Genomic DNA, 21,055 nt, shown 5'->3' on the forward strand with positions numbered 1-21,055 from the left:
GTCAGTTCAGAACACAAGTCTTTGTGATATCTTTGCATCTTTGTAGAAAACTGGGACATGTATTTCCAAATGTACTTGCGACACTATTGCAATATTCTTCCTCTTGGTTAGTGCATATCATTTAGTCAGTGGATTCTGGATCTGGAAACTGCCTCATGTTAGAAACTGAGCAAATTATTGTGACATTTATCTTGAAGTAGCTGCCCTCAGTCTCCTGATGACCTGTCTTTGGTTTCTTTTGGTTGTATAGTTTGAGAAATACATATATCAGCCTAGTTATGTCATACTGTATTAAGCATCTCCATGTCTCTTTCTGCGTCAGGCTCCTTGGCCGTTACACTGGTTTTGACATTCATTACAAAAAAAAAAAAAAAAAAAAAAAAAAACCCACACCTTGTTTCAAATGACTAAGTACTGCCACCTGCTCATTTTTATTTTTGTATCTTCTACTTCCCGATTCTATAACAGAACCTGCTACCTTTCATCTAGTGTATGGAGGCCAGTCATCATTGGACTTCTCAGTGAAGCTGGCACCTCTCTTCTGAATGCATTCTGGCTTCACTTAATAAAACGTTCTCTAGTATCTTCCATGGAACATAATTGGTTAGTGGTTTATTGGCATTTTAGAATCTGCTTATTCTAACATGCCCATCTCTCTGAGCATTTTCATACATTTATGTATCATGTAAGATGGCTTTCTAACATTTTTATTTCTTTCAGTGTGGAACATCATTATTCGAAGCTTCCAAGGGCCAAAGTAGCCAATATTAGCACCATTTCCCAGGTTTTTGCAAAGAAGTTAAATCTTCTGTAATAGGGGATTGATTCATTATCCATAAGCTTTTTCCAAACTGACTTTTAAAAAATAATGTTTATTTATTTATTTTGAGAGAGATTGAGAGAGTGGGGAAGGGGCAGAGAGAGGGGAGAGAGAGAATCCCAAATACTGACAGTGCAGAGCCCAATGAGGAGCTCAGTCTCAGGAACCATGAGATCGTGACCTGAGCCAAAATCAAGAGTTGGACACTTAACTCACTGAGCCACACAGACACCCCCTAAACTGACTTTTAATTCATTCTTCCCATTGTTGTCATTGTCATTTTTTTTTCTTTTGTTTTTTAAGTTGAGTTATCAAAATTTTCAGGTATGCCTCCTCAAATAGCTCCATTCTGTATTTCAGTGTTCCACTCTTTCCCAAATATGACCCTGAACTTGACATAGAAGGCTTATGAGTTTTAAGAATTGTACCTTCCCTGGAGCTTCTCTACTCTTAAATGTTCTCTTCTCTCTCTCGTGTGGTAAATGAGGGTCAATTGCATTCTTCTAAGGAGGTCCTCCAACTTTCCAGGTTTACCATAAACTAGTACTTAGTAATGGTCACTTTGCTGTCTCATTTCACTGTCTTTTTCCATTATATCAGTGGCCCCCAGCATGGACATACAATTCTGTGTTCGTAAGGATTATGATTAGTGTGTTTGGTTTGTGGGCCCTTCTCCAAATGCATTAAGATTCTCTCCTTTGTCTATGTTGTTCCCAAGACTGTTTTTCTAATTGTCCTTAAACAACTTGAGCTTTTCTCTGCCTCCAGGATTTTTTACTTACTCTTTCCTTTGCGTGAAATTTTCCTTCCCCACCTTTTCAAAACTGTTGCCATTATATTTCAGATCTCTGCTTGTAGATAATCTGATCACACTATCTAAAGTAGTCCTCATTCTGTGTTCTCTCAGAGCACTGCATCCATTTTTTTATCGCATTTTCAGAATGTGAAATTCTTTGCTCAATTTACATGTTAAATAATTTTATGCAATTTCCCAAATGCCCCCTCCCGATCAGAAACACATTATATGAAGCAATTATATCTGCTTTATATCAGCCTTGTTTATTACTGCATCCTCAGCACTTACCATTGTGCCTGCAGCAGAATGGAATTCTGGTGTGCATTCTTTGAATGAATCTTTAATTGAGAAACTGGTTGACCTATTGTGTGATGGGTAACCTAGGCTCCTGACTTCTGCAGAATAAGTGTTGCTATTGATCTAGAAGTAATTGAAGCTGCTTCTTAAATATTACCAAAATTCACACTCAAAAAGAAAAAAAACACACAACTTTACCAGGGAGAGTGGGACCATGAACCAAAGGCATGACTTGCATCTGAAGTAGGCCTGTGTATACTCAGTGAAAACATGATGAGGAAGATGATTCTGAGAATATCAGTCCAGCTTTTCTAAGTGCTCTTTTCCTATTTCTTGAAGCCTTTTCTTTTCTATGCTCACTCAAATTTTTAGCATTTTTCATCAAAATGAATAAAAACAGACACCAAAATGGTCAAATTATCTTCAGTTTACTGTTCTGGATTCCAATTTAAACACTGCTGCTGGATAATTGTTTTTAATTCTATGCTTTAACTTTTCAAGCTCCTCATAAGTTAACACCAGGGGAACCTAATCGCGTGCAGGGAATTTTTTTTTTTTAAATGTCAGAATTACTTTCTGAAATTGCTACAGTCAGTATCTCCATTTTGCCACTAAGGAAACTGAGGCAGATAAGCGCCATAACCTGAGGGGCAACACAGATTGTAAGTGGCTGTTTTAGGATTCAAAACTGAGCAGTATGACTTGAGAGTAGTTGTCTTAAACGGTACCATTTATTGCCTGTCTTAGAATTTTCCATATGCAAGGATATTCCATCTGCACCAAGACAGTGTGACGTCTAGGACAATAAAATACATTTAGACAATCAGAAATATGAGCAAACAGTTAACATGGTACTTTCAAAGGAGAAGGTACAAAATCACATGTCAGCCAACAAAAAGTGGTCATGTAGTTCCTGACACCTGACAACCCACTTGTTTGGAAAAAAGAAATAAAACAACCAAGGGAAAAACTCTCATGATCCTGAATAACTTCACATTGAGAGAGGTACTCTAGCTGCAGAAGAACTTGATAAAATATGCTACTAGGGTCTAATGACAAAACTATTTTGGGCATTATTAGGAATAATATAGATCTTAGAGAAACCATAATCTTTATATTATATACCCACAGTCACTTATCCTACCTGATATTCCATACAAATGTGAATCATTGAACTTCCAAAAAGGAAAATGAAGGGGCAATATTGCAATCAAGAGTAACTAGAAAGATGAATTATAAGGAAATGCCAGAAAAGAGTATTTATCTATTTTATAATACAGATTAGGAGTATATAGGATTAGAATATGCAAGGTCATCAAAGAATGGGAGAGGGAGCTATAAATACCTTTTTTAAAAATCTTTTTTTAAACGTTTATTAATTACTGAGAGACAGAGAGAGACATAGCATGAGCATGGGAGGGGCAGAGAGAGGGGTAGACACAGAATCTGAAGCAAGCTCCAGGCTCTGAGCTGTCAGCACAGAGCCCGACATGGGGCTCGAACTTACAAATTGCAAGATCATGACCTGAGCTGAAGTTGGACGCTTAACCAACTGAGCCACCCAGGCGCCCCTATAGATATATTCAAAGTATCAACCAAGTCAACTTGAACCACACTGAGGGAAGAGAAAAAGAAAAAATGGTAGGACAATTCTGAATACCATTAAGATTTTTGGAGGAGTGTATGTGGGAAGAAATGTTATTTAGAAATTTTAGAAAGATTTTAGCTAGAGTAAAATAAGAATATGTCACAAAAAGATTTCAGGAAGGCCTCTGGAAAGCATATCGTGACAGTTTCCTCATTTATGTGTTGAAAAAATATTTTGCTAGAACCATCCCAACTTCCAAGATTACATATTTAAAATGCTTTCAGACTTGCAGTTCAGGAGATACAAACAATCCCGTTAACTCATATATACAAATTTACAGCTTCTTACTGAAAGTAAGAGATTAATGAGTCAATAAAAAAACACCTCTGACAAAGGCAATAAGACTGAACGATTGGGTAGTCTCCTGGGAGCAAACATAGCATATAGGAACAAAAAATAGTGGAGATATTGCACTGTCATGCAAATTTATTAAGAATAAGTAATCTAAGTCAACCATCTCCTTGGCAAATTATCTGAGGAAAACAAAATCTAGTCAATTTAAACTAATACTTTGAATATTAAAAATGGAAGATGTAGGAATTCAGAATTCTAGAAAGAAGTTCATTCTTTTTCTTTTTCTTTTTTTTTTTTTCCATAAGCCAAAGAAACTTCTTAAGGGAAGAGTTGGGAGTTGCTTGCTTCAGAATTTGTGAGAAGCAAAAGCCTGGAGGAATCGATCTCTGAGCCTCTTGGTTCTTACACCATAGAGATCATTGGGTTCACCATGGGTGGAACAAGGAGGTAGATGTTAGCCACAATGATGTGAATATGAGGAGCCATATGGTGACCAAATCTGTGAGTGAGGAAGGAGAAAAAGGCTAGAGCGTAGGCCACTAAGATCACACACATATGGGATCCACAAGTGCTCAAGGTCTTGAGCCGAGCAACCTTGGATGGAAGACCAAAGACAGTGTAAAGGATGATAACATAGGAACATAGGATTAATATGAAATCTAAACCTCCTGTGAGGAAGGCAGCAGTCAGGTTGTAGATTCTGCACATCCTTGTCTCCGCACAAGCTAGCTAATTCAGAGTCATAAATTCACAGTAAGTGTGAGGGATGATAGTAGTTCTGCAGTAAGGAAGCCAGTGAAGCATGAAGGGTTGAAGACTGAAGAGCAATCTTGGTTCTGAAGCATATTGGACCTTTAAAATTAAGAGAAAATTATAACCACAATGAAGTTCACAATCAGAAACATCAGTGCTTCCACTGAGAATATTAAGGAATCTTCTTTTGTTTGTACGTAGGTGAAGCTGGAGTAGTTGTTTGAGACCTAAGCTTTTTTCTATGACTGTCTCCTTGTTTTATCAAACACAAGGATGAAGTCATCATGGTACACTGTTAATTGATAAAAGAAATGTTCTATGTATTCTGCATAATGTGGTTGCCTAAAACATATCCTTTGTATACATCTCCACATAGTGAAAAGTCTGAAACATTACAAACCAATCTGTTAGCAGAGATTGGGAGTTATACATCCAGGAAGATACAAACAAAACATCACTTCTTTAGAACAACCCTTGTTTTGAAAGAAGTTGTATAACAAACAAGATTATTTTCCTTTTTGAAAAAAAATGTAATGCATCAGTGGTTTCTCACTAATTCTAAGATGTTTTATTTTCATTTTATTCCACTTCAAACTACTTCCTAAGTTTTTTTTTTTTTTAATTTCTTGAGTCACAGGGTACTTAGAAGAATATTATTATTTTTCAAATATGGGAAGGTGGCTTCAAAGGTAATTGCTATTACTTTGGAATTATCACTGCAGAACACTAATTTTAATAGTTTCATCCCAATGTGGCATTCACTTGTCCAGAAATGTTTCTAAAATGTATTTAAATGGCAATTAAACTGTAGAATAAAAAGGACAGGAGATTGTTTCTTAACTTTCACTTGATTGTCCACTATGCTACATATAACTAGCATATATTAATAAATAATATTAATTTTATGTATTCTAGATTCTTTTTCCAAGGAATGAGAGCTAGAAGAGTGACATTAAAACTTTCTATGCCAGGTCTAATATGACCAAAAGGGTGATCAAGCAAAAAAGTCCATCTTTGATAGGAAATACATAGAAATTTCATGGCTTCTCAGAGCTCTGTTCCTCAACACTTGCTTTGAGTGTAGCTCAGAGAATTAATAGAATTAATACTCCTGAAGCCTGGAGGATGGCAGAGAGAGAGGGGTTGGGGGGGACAATAAATATATCACTCAATTTTGGAGTTAGCAACTACTGAGAATAGGCTGATCTTTCTCTCTGACAATGAATAAGACAACAGACAAAAAAGGAAATCTCAAATTACTTGGTAATGAAATTGGAAATTGGCTAAATATATACAGTTCAATATGTATTTTGAATATTAGTTTTACTTCAGCAAATACAATAGTTTAGAAAGGAGACAAGTATGTAAAGGGTAAGTAAAGCACACCCATCATTGTGCAATTAAATTTGCTTTCCAGAGTAGCTCTTCAATGAAAGAGTAAATCAAGTTCAAAATACAGTCTTATGAAATTGTAAAATATAAGAACATTGTCATCTGGATGGCCAATTCCGATTTTTAGTTTGTAGTAAAATCCTAGACTTCTTTGGTTTTATTATACAAATGACAAAAAAGAGAAATAAATAAAGAAGTATTAAATTGAGAATTTCAAAATAACACCAACAATAATCTCTAGAAAAATAGGAATAAGAAAATAAAGAAAGTTTTTAAAAAGTGGAATCTGGCAGGACAGTTAAAAAAAATAAGAGCATACTATTTAAAACAGTGCAAAATCTGATAAGACTCTATCAAAATTAAGAAAAACTAAATGGATAATTAAGCAAATTTACAAATGCAAAGTAGCAATTAAAATATTTACCATGAAATTACACATAACATTTCACATTAGAGAATTATTTGGCCCACTAGCTCTGCTGCCAGGAGGTTATTCTTTTGTGTAGATTATCTTTCCATACTCATCAACCCTTGGTCTCACCATTTTTTGGTCTTCTTTTTCTTCTGGAGACTTAGTGATGAGGGTCTGAATGAGCAATTCAGATGCCCTTAGAGTTTTTTGTAGTAAGGTGTAAGAACATGAAGTAGGCAGGCAGCCTGGATTCTATTTGGGACATTGTCATCTAGTCCATTTCCCCAGAAGCCACATGGTACAATACTTGCTTGGAATAGTTTTCTCTGTGTCACTGTGGCACTATAGGAACTGACTTTTTTTCAATAGATCACAAAGTCCCTGCTTCTCACTTCAACAATAATTATGTACTGCAGATATGACATATGCAGGTAGCCTTCCTGAGGGTACAGAATTGGATAAAGAGAGTAAACTGATACAACCCCTCTCTTTCCAGGTGTTTCTGTATCACAGCCTAGAATTCTTCACTATCAGATCTTTGATTAAAAAAATTTTAGGGGCGCCTGGGTGGCGCAGTCGGTTAAGCGTCCGACTTCAGCCAGGTCACGATCTCGCGGTCCGTGAGTTCGAGCCCCGCGTCAGGCTCTGGGCTGATGGCTCGGAGCCTGGAGCCGGTTTCCGATTCTGTGTCTCCCTCTCTCTCTGCCCCTCCCCCGTTCATGCTCTGTCTCTCTCTGTCTCAAAAATAAATAAAAGTTGAAAAAAAAATTAAAAAAAAAATTTTAAATAACTTGGGTTATCCTTGATTCTGTTGTACATAACAATGTTGATGTCTATGCTTTGCCCTAGGATTTGACTAAATAGGAGGTCAAGGGGCTGCTACTTTTATGTCTTTTGTTTTCACTGCCATTATTTATCCTCAGAAAACCTCAGCTGGGTTGTCTGCCTTTCCTAGAGACAAGATCAGATGGGAATTGTGTAAAGCTGCTGGAGAAAAGGAGAATTCTAAAGAGAGGTAAGGTGTTGTGGCACTCGGGACCTGCATTGATAGAATTAAGGAGAAAGATACAAAACAAACAAACAAACAAACAAAAGAAACAATGCCTTAGAGAACATTTGAATCTTCAATGCTATTTTGTTCTCTGACCCTGCTGACATTGATGAAGTGTTCGGTGTCTCATGTTCCATACTTTTAGTGATGAAGTGAGACACTGAAGTGGTTGTGTTATCCTTGATCTTACTTGTCCTGTATCATCAGAAGCTGCTGACCTGACTTTATTATAATCTACTTCCTTTTCAGCTAACCACAACTATATTAATAGTTCTGGAACTGCCTCAGGGAAACCAAGAAAGTGGCCCAGCTGTGCATGCATTCCCTGTGGAACCCAACTATGCTGGAGCAGAGACTCTTGAACAGAAGATAGCACCAAATCCTCAGAGTTATTCTCCCACTATTTTTATTAATGGCCCATGAAAAGGGAAAGAAAACATGATTTCTTTAGTAGAATTTGTCTCACGATAAAACTGTTTTCAGTGGGGGTGTATTTGTTGGTCAAAAATACTTTACAGATCTGTTTCTCACACTAAATTCTTTCAAATTTGTAATCACATTGGCTTTACATAATAATTTTTTACATGGTTGCACATACATAATTCCTGATTTCCAATGAGAAAATATTATGCAGTAAAGACTGCTTTTAATGCTACAGTTTTTGGAATTACAATATTAAGGGTCACAAAACAGTTCATTAATTTCATGTTTTATACTTCATTTAGCCATTTTCCAGTTCTTAAATATATGTCTTATTTTTATTGTTATACTGATTAGGAAAAGATATGAAGAAGATCAATTCTTTATGAAAATATGATAGGAATGTATCAGAAATATAGAAAAAAGAAAGACAAAACTACACATATCTATTGCTCTGAACACTACCCTGCAAAGAAGTTTTAAGATCTCTTATTCCACCACCATGCACATGGGATTTTTTCACATTCCTGCATTTACTCATTAAATCAGCTCTTTCATTCATTAAATCAACTATTTTTAGCACTAGGTAATAGGGGAATATTCTAAATGGCAGTGTAATAAACAAAGCAGACAAAGCCCTTGATGTGAAAAACATCTGTTGAAGGGGAAGAAATCAACAATAAAAAAATTCAAAATAATATTTTGAATATTTATAATAGGGGAATATTCTAAATGGCAGTGTAATAAACAAAGCAGACAAAGCCCTTGATGTGAAAAACATCTGTTGAAGGGGAAGAAATCAACAATAAAAAATTCAAAATAATATTTCAGGGGGTGCCTGTGTGGCTTAATCACTTATCTGCCAACTCTGGATTTCAACTCAGGTCATGATCTTACAGTTGTGAGATCGAGCCCTGCATCCAGCTCTGCACTGACAGGGGGTAGTCTGCTTGGCATTTTCTCTCTCCCTTTCTCTCTGCCCCTCCCCAGCTTATGTATACACACACACACACACACACACACACACACACACACACACATATGCACACTCTTTCACTCTCTCTCAAAATAAACTTAAAAATGAAATTTGAGATCAATTAAAGGTAGAATAAATAAAGCTGTCTGTTGAAATGAATGTAGAAGGTAGGAAAAAGGGAATCAGTGGAGATACTTCATATTATCAACCCCCTTACATATCTTCCCATTTTCTCCTGATCTGTAGGGCCCCTATTTCTTGTTCTGCCTTTACCTTCTACATATTTATAGTCTTTCCTTCTATGACCACATTTATTCCTATGACCACAAATAATATGTGCTGATAATTTCCAAGTGCATATCACCATCCCTGCCCTATATTTCTTTACTCATACAACTTGACATCTCCATATAGTATGTAATATGAATTTCAACTTAATACTTCTAAATCAGAATTCTTGAACTCCAATCTCCGCAATCTTGTTCTTCCTCTAGTCTTCCCTTTCTCAGGAAGCTGCATAAAAATATGCCTAAATGCACAAGAGAAGAATGTAGGATTCAGGCATGTTTGTAAATAATCTAGGGGAGGTTTTTTTGATAGATAAACCACACATAATATTTATTGAAACATAATGAAATGATATAGAAAAATTCTGGAAGATGTAGTTCAAGGAAGATGAAACACATAGTTGTTTTATTATCAATGTTGTGTTCATATTTTTGAAGGAGGTCATCAAGAGAACTTACGGGCTGGTTAACCCACAAGCTAGACCCAGGCAATTTCTGGCTTCTCACCCACTCCACTGTCTTTGGAATATACATTCTGCCCACCATTTCTGACTAGGACCTGTTCCAAGGACACAGCCTTGAGAGAGTAACATGTTGCTGAGACCGCCTGGAGGCTATACATGACCAAATTCCATGAGGGCCTCTATATAAACTTTTAAGATTCTGGTGGGCTGGTGTAGGGAGTTACTCATCTTGTGGCCACCCAAGATAAGCCTCATAAGCAAGTTCCCTTGCTTATTAAACCTGCCACTTATCTGTCTAGAGTGGTCTGCCTCTTTCTTTTTTTCCTGCCCTCAATGTATGGGGCCAGTTTGTGACACACAAGTTGATGGCCAGCCAGAAGATGGAGAAAATGGGTCCCAGATCATGTATCCTTGGGAACAAATAAACTATGGTAATATTGATCCAAAAAGCTTCTTATTTCTGATATATTGTGGATTTCACTTGAGTATTTTCCTGTCAGACTGCCCTCCATCCTTTAAAATGCAGGTGGAGGAATATCTGTTTTGATAGTTACTGTATCACTAAAATCGCTTTGGAAGGCAATTTGGCTGCTCTTACAAAAGTAAATATAATCTTACCATATGCGCCAGTGATGACACTCCTTTGTATTGGCCTAGATGAGGTGAAAACTTATTTTACACACAAAAACTGGTACCAACATATTTATAGAAGCTTTACTTATAATGACCAAAACTTGAAGGCAACCAAGATGTCCTTCAATAGGTTAATGCATAAACTGTAGCACTTCCATACAATGGAATATTATTCACCAGTAAAAATAAATGAGTTATTAAGCCACGAAAAGGCACAGAGGAAATTAAATGCTTATTGCTAAGGGAAAGAACCCAATCTGAAAGGGCACCAATACTGCATGTTTCCAACTATATGACAGTGTGAAAAAAATAAAACTATAGAGACCGATCAGTGGTTGTCAAAGGGCTTGGAAGGAAGGATGGGTAAACATGTAGAATACAAGGGATTTGTAGAGCAGTGAAACTGTGGTGTACGATGCCGTAACAGGGGATACATGTCATCATTTGACAAACGGTCAAAGCCATAAAATGTACACCTTAAGGAGTGAGGTCTCATGTAACTATTGTTTTTAACTAACAAAAATGTGGCAATATTGGCTTATAAGTTTTAACTGTTGGATCACACTTATGTGATGTGTTAATAACAGGAGAAACCAGGTGGGTTGTAGTGAAAAGATTATGTGTGGACTCTGTACTTTCTGATTAATTTTTCTATAAACTTAAAACTGCTTTATAAGTAATATATATATATATATATAATATGTAATTATATATATATTTAAATCTTCAATGTTTAAAATATTTCAATCATTTTGAATATTTCAAACATTCAAATATTCTGACGTGCTTTTCCTTTGGAATAACCTCAAAATATCTCACTAAAGGAGATTGAGCCATGTAGGGACATGTATTAAAATAGCCTCAATAGTTGGTCTTTATCAAAAAAGATATCCTTATTCCAGAATAGTCAGGCAATAGTATCCCTCAAGGACTACATACTGAACTAGCAAAAAAGTGCAGAGATGTTGCTCAGGTACTTGGTTTGAGATGGAAAATTACACAATGCATTTCAAAATTGGGAAATATAACCTCACAAGTGTGAAAGGTTGGTTTAATCAGCTACTCCATATACAAACTATGGGTCCCAGGTGCAAAAACAATCACGCATCAGGTAAAATACCCAAAAGACTTCTTGGCCCCGAGGTGATTTCAATTGTTGTTATAGATATCTATGTAAAATGCAGGTGGTATATATATGTATACACATGTTCTCTGAATCTATATAAGCTAGACTTGACGTTTTTAGTTAAGACTTAAGAATACCACTGTGGACAGTGCTAAGAGGAAATTCAAGATCTGCATTTTTATGTTCCCAATGATTTAGAAAACTCATGCATCTAAAAGGTAAGTTAGCATAGTTTAGTGGTTAATACTGTGGGTGCTGCAATTAGATCCCTGATTTTGAAACAGGATTTACATACTCCTTAGTGATGTGAACTTGGGAAAGTCCTTGAGTACCTGAGTTCCCTTCTGTGTAAAATTAGGTACTAACAATAGTTATTCATATAGTAGTTGTTACCATTAAAATGGATAATCTATGTAAAGTGATTAGAATGAGTTTTAAGAAAATGCTTAGCACATGGTAAGCATTAATACATCTATATAATTATTATTTTTACCATTACTGCCATAATGCCCATCCCTGTGCTGAAATGTGATATGTCTTCTATTTAAATATGCTGACATTTTTTGTGTGACTGCTACATGGCAAAGCCAGGCACTGCTGGGAAACAACCAGATAAAAGAAGCAAAGCCTCAATCTTACCAGGCTAATTAAAGTTGTTATACCTCCAAAACAACCATTCAAAAACTCTCTCTTGGACTTGCATTAAAAACCATTTCATCTCTTCTATGTGTTTGCCTTTTGATGAAAAATTTTGTCTTTTCTTCATCATCTCAATAGAGAAAGAGAGAGAGAGGAAGAGAGAGAGAGAGTGAAGACAGTGTGAAGGACAATAGAATAAATATGTATTAATTCATGTGATAATGTGTCCTACTTCTTTGTTAAGGGTTGGGATAATCTGAAAAGGGTTTCAATTAACAATTAAAGGGATGACAGACATCTTGCACTACAGTGTACTTTTCCATCCTCGTGGTGGTGTAACGTGAAAAGTGGATCCTTTGCAGATTCTAGATTCTGGTGGTTCTTTTTAGTGAAAACAGCATTTATTATCCATCTTTTTGAAACCTGTCATGATTTGCAGTCAAAAAGTGTTTATAAACAAACTTGGTGCCTTTACCAAAAGTATTGCATTTGATTACAAACTTGACTAATTGAATTTGTGTTTTATAAGCCCTGGGAAAAGATATTTGAGGTGTTTTTTTTTTTTTTACAAAAGCTATTTTTATTCAAAATTTTTTTGATATGTGAAAAGTAAGAACTGCTGCTACTTTAAAAAGTTGCTAAAATGTGGGGGCGCCTGAGTGGCTCAGTCAGTTGTACATCTGACTTCGGCTCAGGTCATGATCTCCTGGTTTGTGGATTCAACCCGTGTGTCAGGCTCTCTGCTGACAGCTCAGAGCCTGGAGCCTGCCTCGGATTCTGTGCTTCCCTCTCTCTCTCTCTCTGCCCCTCCCCCATTCTCGCTTGCTCTCTCTCTCTCTCTCTCTCTCAAAAACAAGTAAACATTAAATATTTTTTAAAGTTGCTAAAATGTGATCTTATTCTTTTGTTTGTGAATGTGAACATTTTAGTCACTCTGCGGTTGGGTCTTTCAATAATAGGAATTGAATAATCATGGGCCTTGACATCTTCAGTGACTGTCTTGTTCTGAATGAGAACATTCTGTACTCTGGAGTTTCATTTGTCTTCGTCTTCCTTGACTCCATTTCATGATCCTTGAATGTTTGTGCTTGTTAGGGTCTGAATAACACTACAACTTTAGCAAAGCAGTTTAAATTTCATGGTAATTAAACTATTGTCTTCAAGAGTTGAAATGAGAGGCAGAATAAAACATTTTCTTTACTGTAGAAAAAGTAAGCCAAGGAAACATCACTCACACCATCAGGATGGAAAATAAGAACTGGAATCTTCATGCTGACTCATTATGTATTAGTTGACCATCCAACCCACGTCCTCCCGTTAACTTTGTCAAACAATGGAATATTAACTCTCTCCAGTCTTCTATTCAGTGTTACATAGAAAAAATAAATACAAATTACTTTTTTGTATTTAATAAATTATTATCAAGTTAGAAAGGCAAAAACTATATACATAGCACAGTTGAAAGTTCAAAAGACATATACCTAAATCATGTGTTTGTAACAATTAAGTTTACAAAAATAAAGGTTTACCACTTATTCTGATTCATATTTTTTTTTCAGAGAGAACAAGATGCCCCATAAAAGGGAAGTGATTTGCCCATAATCATTCAGGTTTGGGGGGGGTGTTTTTTTTGTTTGTTTGTTGTGTTTGTGTGTGTTTAGTAAGATGTAAGCCCAAAGTGGGACTTGAACTCAGGCTCAAGACCTCAAGATCAAAAGTCACATGCTCTATTGCCTGAGCCAGCCAGGCACCCTCATTCAGATTTTTAATAATTTTTTTCAGATGATTTTATTCTGTTTCTACTTCCTTATCCCAGAATTAATGGTTAGATCTTAACTAGGATGAAGGAATGTGTTTTCTATTAATATTTACTGCAGCTATTTTCTCTCTAATTTTCATGTAACAGACTTGGGCCACCTGTCTACAAGAATATCCAATTCTACATCCACTCACCTCACTGCCTTTCTGCTGACTGGAGTCCCAGGATTAGAAGACTTCCAAATCTGGATCTCCATCCCCTTCAGCTTCATGTACCTTTTGGCTGTGATAGGCAATGGCTTGGTTATGGCAGTGGTGGTTGGGGACAGGAACCTCCATGAACCCATGTATCTCTTCCTGGCCATGCTGGCACTCAATGATGTTCTCCTTTGTACTGTGACAGTGCCCCAAATGCTTCTTATCTTCTGGAAGGGTCCTTCCCCATTAACATTCCCTGCATGTCTCACACAGATGTTTTTTGTTCATGCTCTGTTCCTCTCTGAATCTGCTGTTCTCTTGGCCATGGCTTTTGATCGCTACGTGGCTATCTGTACACCACTCCATTATGCAACCTTTCTTACAGGTTCTCTCATTAGCAAGGTGGGTCTGGCTCTGGTGACTCGGAGTGTGGCTGTGGTCACTCCTGGTGTCCTCCTCATTCTCCGGCTACGCTTTTGCCGGGAAAACATCATCCACCATACCTACTGTGAGAACATGGGCATTGCCAAGTTGGCCTGCAATAGCATTGCCCTCAATAGCATTTATGGGCTCACTGCTGCTCTCCTCACCACAGGGCTAGACTTTTGCCTCATCTCCCTGTCCTACTGGCTAATCCTGAGAACGGTCTTCCAACTACCTTCTAGGGAAGCCCGGACAAAAGCCTTTGCAACATGTGGAGCTCATATATGTGTCATCTTGATATTTTATACTCTGGCCTTCTTTTCCTTCTTTACCCATCGCTTTGGAGATCATGTACCCAAGCATGTCCTTATCCTCCTGGCAAACCTCTACTTACTGGTGCCACCCACTATGAACCCCATTGTTTATGGAGTAAAGACAAAGGAGATAAGAATGCATGTACTAGGGCTCTGTAACAAACCAAAATGACTCAAAGGTTATGAAGCAACAAGGAATAGGTAAGTCCAGGATGGGGATCAGGCTTAAATGTCAAGTCTGAATCAACCTGGGCAGATCCATTCCCAAAACACTTAACCTCTGAATAGAGCTTAAAATAGTCACATTTCTAAATGCTGTCTTCCCGACCTAGGGTAAAAAGGAAGCTAATAGGGAACTGCTTCAGTACCATCAAGGAATATCTCAACATAATGAGGTAAAAATCTGTGGAATGTCACTGTAAGCACAGGGGACTTATATATCCTTTTTAAATACACAATTCCTCCTTTATGTCAATTTGCTATGGACAGGACAAAATGTAAACTCTGTAAGTCATGGCTTAGTTCAGATTCCAGCTTCATCATTACATCCACAGAACCTAGAATATAAAAAAATTTAATAAATATTGTTAAATAGGTAAATGCATTACCTAGTCAAAAGCCAAATGCTAATAATTTTATGTAACAAACTCCCTACTATGTCCTTATGTATTAAATAAGACCTATACTTTAAATACTTCTTTCCTTTCTTCTTAAAAAACTTTCCCTTATCTTTCAGAAAATGTTGCTATCTCCTTTAATAACTTGGTGTAATAAAGATTATTTTGGTTACACACAAATGAAAGTTACTTTGGTTAGATTAAGTAAACAGAAAAACATTATGAGGCATGGCATACATTCAAGCAATTTAAATATCTGTGACTCAGGAAGGACACAGCCAGGCTAATTGCCCCATATTGGGTCATATTGTTAAAACTGCATCAATCTGTTACAGCACTTAATATTCTGATTAACAGGGTTGAAATTGTGCCAGGGAAATTCTCAAAAAAGATAAATCGTGGCAAATGGTCAAGATTATGTTCACTGGATTCATTTGGCTCTTTTATATAAGCACCTGCAATTTTTCTAGTTTATTGGTTTTTGCACACCAAACATTCCTACTAATTTCATTCTGTAGTAGCTGGGACAAACTATCATCTATAAATCTATCTGTCATAATTCCTGCGTGTAATCCCTTTTCTCCTCTAGAGAATATTCACCTGTCAATTAATAAAAGACCTAAAATCTACCTCTGGCATAAGAGAATAAAAAATTGCATCATGAGCATAATAAATGGTCTAGTGGTTGAATTAATTGAATGGAGTGTCTTGAAAATATTTATATTGTTATCATTCTCTTTACAAATGCATATGGCTGTTTCTAGATTCTATGTGTAACCAGGTAATTATGATAATACACATTTTCTAAGGAAATTATGCTCTTATTATTTAAGATATCAGATTGAATAACTGAATGGCTAAGTGGGATAATGAAGTATTTTGCAGCGCAATGCTTTGTATAGAAGAAAATGCCAGATACTTAGATGACAAAAGGGATAGTGATCTTCTCTACTATTTTTTTCTTGCCATTGTGTTTTGCCACCAAGAGCCTTCTGCAGCATCAAGATGATTAATGTATAACTTATAAGATAACATTTGACATTACAAAAATAATTGCATTGCATATTTGCCTGATGATAGGGGATTCTAATACACAAATGAATTTTTTATTTTGGCTTCTGGTTATCTTACAGATTCTGCAAGAAGGCAGAGAATGCTTTCAAAAGGCAAATAACCACTCAAGACTTTGTCAAACAAGGTAATATGAGTAATAGTGTATCCTAATTTATAAATCCACGTACAAGTGAGAAAGATGCTTTAGTCGTATTGGTGCAATTCTAGGCAGGAACAAGAGACCTTCTTGTTTTTGGAGCACCAGATGCTTGCCAGAAGACTAAACTCCTGCCTTCATTAAGGTTCCAAACTAGGATAATGCTTCTGTTCTCAACTCCTAATACAACCTTGTTCACTCATTCATTCATTGTTATATTCACTTATCTCCCTACCAACTGTATTTTACTGAGAAGAAATATTTTAATTTTGAATATATCTGGTTTCTAAATGTTTAGAGTAAAATATATTTTATGAATATAATGTAATACTAATAATAAATTTAAGAAGTGAGTATAGTAAATAATAATTTGTAAACTCAAAATTTAGATTATCTATGTAGGTGTTCATTTAAAATAGTTTTATTGGCATGTAAAATGCAAAATCTAGTATGCAATAGTTTAAACATATTTCCGTTAGCAAATAAAAACTAGTAAGACTTCGTTTCTTAGAGCACAAAGACTAGGAAAGGTCAAAATATATTTTGAATTTGAAGTTCTAATTTTAAAGATGATTAGCAATAGTTAAATGTTACATATACAATGTGTGGCTGATGGTAATGTTCATTCTAAAAATTTTAATTTTTCCTATCAATTTGATTTAATTATTTATTACAGCAAATATTATCTAATTTTGATGTTTACATAGCTTTATTTTTAGTTGACATTTTTTATTCAAGGTGAATATGCTAAAAGGACAGGGGCAGTTGGCAATTAGAATCAAGAAATAGGATAAAAGGGAAAACAGACATAGTTGAGTGAAAACCAGGGAGCAGAAATAAATTGTAGATGTGCTCCATATGACTGAAATTTGAAACACTAATTTTAAGTTAGTAAGATCTCTTTTACTACATGACATGGGGGTTCATGACATGTCAAATCTTTTCCTCTATTTTCTTTAATATCCAAAGTATCCTTTATTCAGTGATTGATTCATTTATTTAATCATTTACATTCAATAAAGACTTGGTGTCACTTTTATACCAAGCATATATTCATCTTTACAAGTAGCAAACTCTTCAAAGCACAATTGCTATACTAGGTAGAACCAGATAGGTAAAAATAGATTATTATTAAGACTTCCACAAATACACGAATACTGGGAACTATAACACATTTTTTAAAATCTTATTTGTACCCTTTGCTTACTGTTTGCCTTTGCACAAGTATTGCCAGACAAACTAGAAAATTCAATTACATTTGCAAGTTTTCTATACAACCCTATGCACAGCCATTTGTTAGCTAATTTCAGAATTATAAGGAAAGATAGTTTTGTATATTGAAAGTAGTTCTAGATAAAATTAAGAGACCCGAATCTGTAGCTGTTTCCTGCTACCACAAATTTATAGGTAGCTACACCTAGTGAGTTATATTGTTACATAAGTGAAATACCTCATAGCCAGGAATACCAAGGATAGTACTTTTTTACATTTATTTTTAAAAAAATTTTTTAATGTTTATTCATTATTTTTGAGAGAGAAAGAGAGAGAGAAAGAGAGAGAGAGAGTGAGCAGGGGAGGGGCAGAGAGAAAGACACAAAATTTGAAGCAGGCTCTGTCAGCACAGAGCTGGATGTGGGGCTCGAACCCACAGACCTTGAGATCATGACCTGAGCTGAAGTCAGACACTCAACCGACTGAGCCACCCAGGCACCCCAGTACTTTTTCACACTTAAAGAAATAGTATGTCCTAAATTATTATTAAGATACATTTTACTCAATGGATTATAATCATTGACATCATATCACGGTATCTGGGGTATTTCAAAAATTACTGAGTCTCAAATTTTTATAAAATTAAAATTATTTCCAAAAATTAAGAGAATAAAAAAATATGCAGTTGGCCTTTTCTATTCTTGAGCAAACTAAATTTCTTAGTAGGGCAGACATGTGTATAAAGTTTAAAATATGATGCTGATTCACAATAAGGATTGATAAGTTCTGCTTTGAACCCTAATATGCTCTTATATCAAGATAAAATGTTTTCCATCTTGAAAAAGGAAAGAATAGCAGATATACAAACACATTGTTATAACAAGAAGGGCAATATAAGATTTCCAAACAACTACAGAGTATCAAGAAGCAAAGAAACATGAGTTTTATTTATTTATTTATTTATTTATTTATTTATTTATTTTCTGTGAGAGAAAGGGAGAGAGAGCAGAGGAGGAGCAGAGATAGAAGGAGAGAGAGAGAAAACATAGAAGGCTCCATGCTGCCAGCGCAGAGCGCAATATGGGGCTCAGTCTCACAAACTGAAGATCATGACCTGAGCCTAAAACAACAGTCAGAAGCTTAACCGACTGAGCCACACAGGCACCCCTGGTTTTAATATATTTAATGAAAACTTAATGGGTAAGTTTTCATGGAGGGTTGGGATTAGAAATGGAAGGGAATAGATGGAAATGATTTCTAAAACACTCAACACCTACATATACTGATATTTAAAGGTAATTTATGAAGCACATGTTAAGTTGTATAGTCCCAAGGACCCCAGCTCTCTCCTTTAAGCACTTCTCCTGATACTCTGTGGATTCTATATCTCATCTTTCTATTTTGTTCACAACTGTGATGCCAGCATACCTAGTGTGGACAAATAAGTATATGTTTACATCATTTAGATTGATGTCATCAATGTCGAAGGTCATGCCTTAAGACGTAGTAGAACCGGTTTTTGTGCGGAGAAGTAGGTAGAGGACTCCTTGGCGGATCTGTTTGGTCTTCACACTATAGATGATTGGATTGAGCACAGGTGGAACCAATAAGTAGATGTGAGCCATGAAGATATGGATCAGTGGGGAGGAGTGTTTGGCAAAACGGTGGACAATAGATAGCCCCATCATAGGCACATATAAAATGAGTACAACACAGATGTGGGATGCACACGTGTTGAGAGCCTTAAGCCGCCCTTCACGTGATGCAATTTTTAATATAGAGTGAAGGATGTACACATAAGACACAAAAATACCCAAAGAGTCCATTCCCCACAGCACAACGACAAGAAGCAACCCATATATAACATTAAACAGGGTGTCAGCACAGGCAAGGCGGATCATGTCCTGGTGCAGACAATATGAATGAGAAAGGATGTGAGAGTGGCAGAAAGGAAAGAAGGCCAGCCGAGCCAGAAGTGGAATCATGGCACAGGCACTCCTAAGCAGGGCTGCAATTCCAATTTTCATGATAAGTCTTGGGGTGAGAATGGTAGCATATCGTAGAGGGTGGCAGATAGCCACGTAGCGGTCAAAGGCCATGGCCAAGAGCACAGATGATTCCGTGAAGGAGAAAGTGTGAATGAAAAACATTTGGACCACACAGGTACTGAACTGGATTTCCCTGGAAATGGACCACAACACCCTGAAGAGTGATATCATGGTGGGCATGGACATGCCCATGTCGGTGAGGGAAAGCATGGCCAGAAAGTAGTACATGGGCTGATGGAGCCTGGGGTCTGTCCGAACAATATGCAGGATGGTGCAGTTACCCATGATTCCAACAAGGTACAGGAGACAGAATGGAATGGATATCCAGTGGTGGAATTCCTCATAGCCAGGGATACCTGAGAGATAGAATGTGGAGGACAGGGTATTACTGGAGTTAAAGGTTGCCATAGAGCTCACTTTTAACCACAATCCACTTTCAGGATCACACTCCAGTGGGGAGGGCAATGATAAGATCAGCATCTGAGTCAGGAAAACAAAACAAAACAAAACAATGAAACTTCAGTACTTTCCTGTAAGCACTCTTAAATTCATCCCTACATTTTGCTTTCTTCATTTCATTGCTGAGTAATGTTGGTTAAGTAAAATATATACTGTATAACAACTCTTTCCCTCCTGCCTCTCAGATGCAGACTCGACATTCTCTTAAAATACAGACAATCTTCTAAAGACTACCTACAGCAGCACGCACACAACCTGTTCAGGATGACATCTTTCATTTTATATTTTTCTTCCAGAATTTTCTTGGCAGGGCTATTGATGTTAATATTAATCTTTTTTTAATGACTCCTGCTATGATTTACACACAATGCCTTTTTCTGCCTAAGCTTCAGAGCTTTTTCAATAATAGTAGAATAGCATGTGAGATGTCTTTACAGAATTCAGGCAAGTATGGGTCAACAGTACTTATTACCATAAGCAGGTCTTACTAACATAACTGCAGTTATATAATTGAGGCCACAGGCCTTGTCTCAGACTAGATTCCCAAGAACTAAACATGGGTTAAACTGACTTAATTAAAATAATTTTTAATTTTAAAAGTTGTAATAATGAACTATGTAATTTTACATATAATGTTCTCATTGTAATAAAATATACTATTTAAGCAAAGTATAACTGCTTCTGACTCTGATTTTTAATTTTTAAAAAAAGTTTTTTAATGTTTATTTATTATTGAGAGACAGAGCAACAGCGGGGAAGGGCAGAGGAAGAGGGAGACAGAATCTGAAGCAGGCTCCAGGGTCTGAGC

General features: G+C 36.3%; 2 protein-coding genes across 2 annotated transcripts; one reads left to right on the plus strand and one right to left on the minus strand.

Moving 5' to 3' along the window:
* The first annotated feature begins 14,036 nt into the window (after positions 1-14,036).
* LOC112865711 (olfactory receptor 52B2-like) lies at positions 14,037-15,023 on the plus strand. The gene has a single exon (XM_025928789.2). The coding sequence runs from the start codon at positions 14,037-14,039 to the stop codon at positions 14,871-14,873; it is 837 nt and encodes a 278-aa protein (XP_025784574.2). The 3' UTR covers positions 14,874-15,023.
* Positions 15,024-19,236: 4,213 nt separating this feature from the next.
* LOC147576727 (olfactory receptor 51L1-like) lies at positions 19,237-20,196 on the minus strand. Its single transcript, XM_086676418.1, has one exon. It carries the CDS (start codon positions 20,194-20,196, stop codon positions 19,237-19,239), a length of 960 nt encoding a protein of 319 aa, XP_086532544.1.
* Between the last annotated feature and the right edge of the window lie 859 nt (positions 20,197-21,055).

Source organism: Puma concolor, chromosome D1 (assembly GCF_028749965.1).
Source record: "Puma concolor isolate L17-30 chromosome D1, mPumCon1.1.hap2, whole genome shotgun sequence".
Classification (NCBI taxonomy): domain Eukaryota; kingdom Metazoa; phylum Chordata; class Mammalia; order Carnivora; family Felidae; genus Puma; species Puma concolor.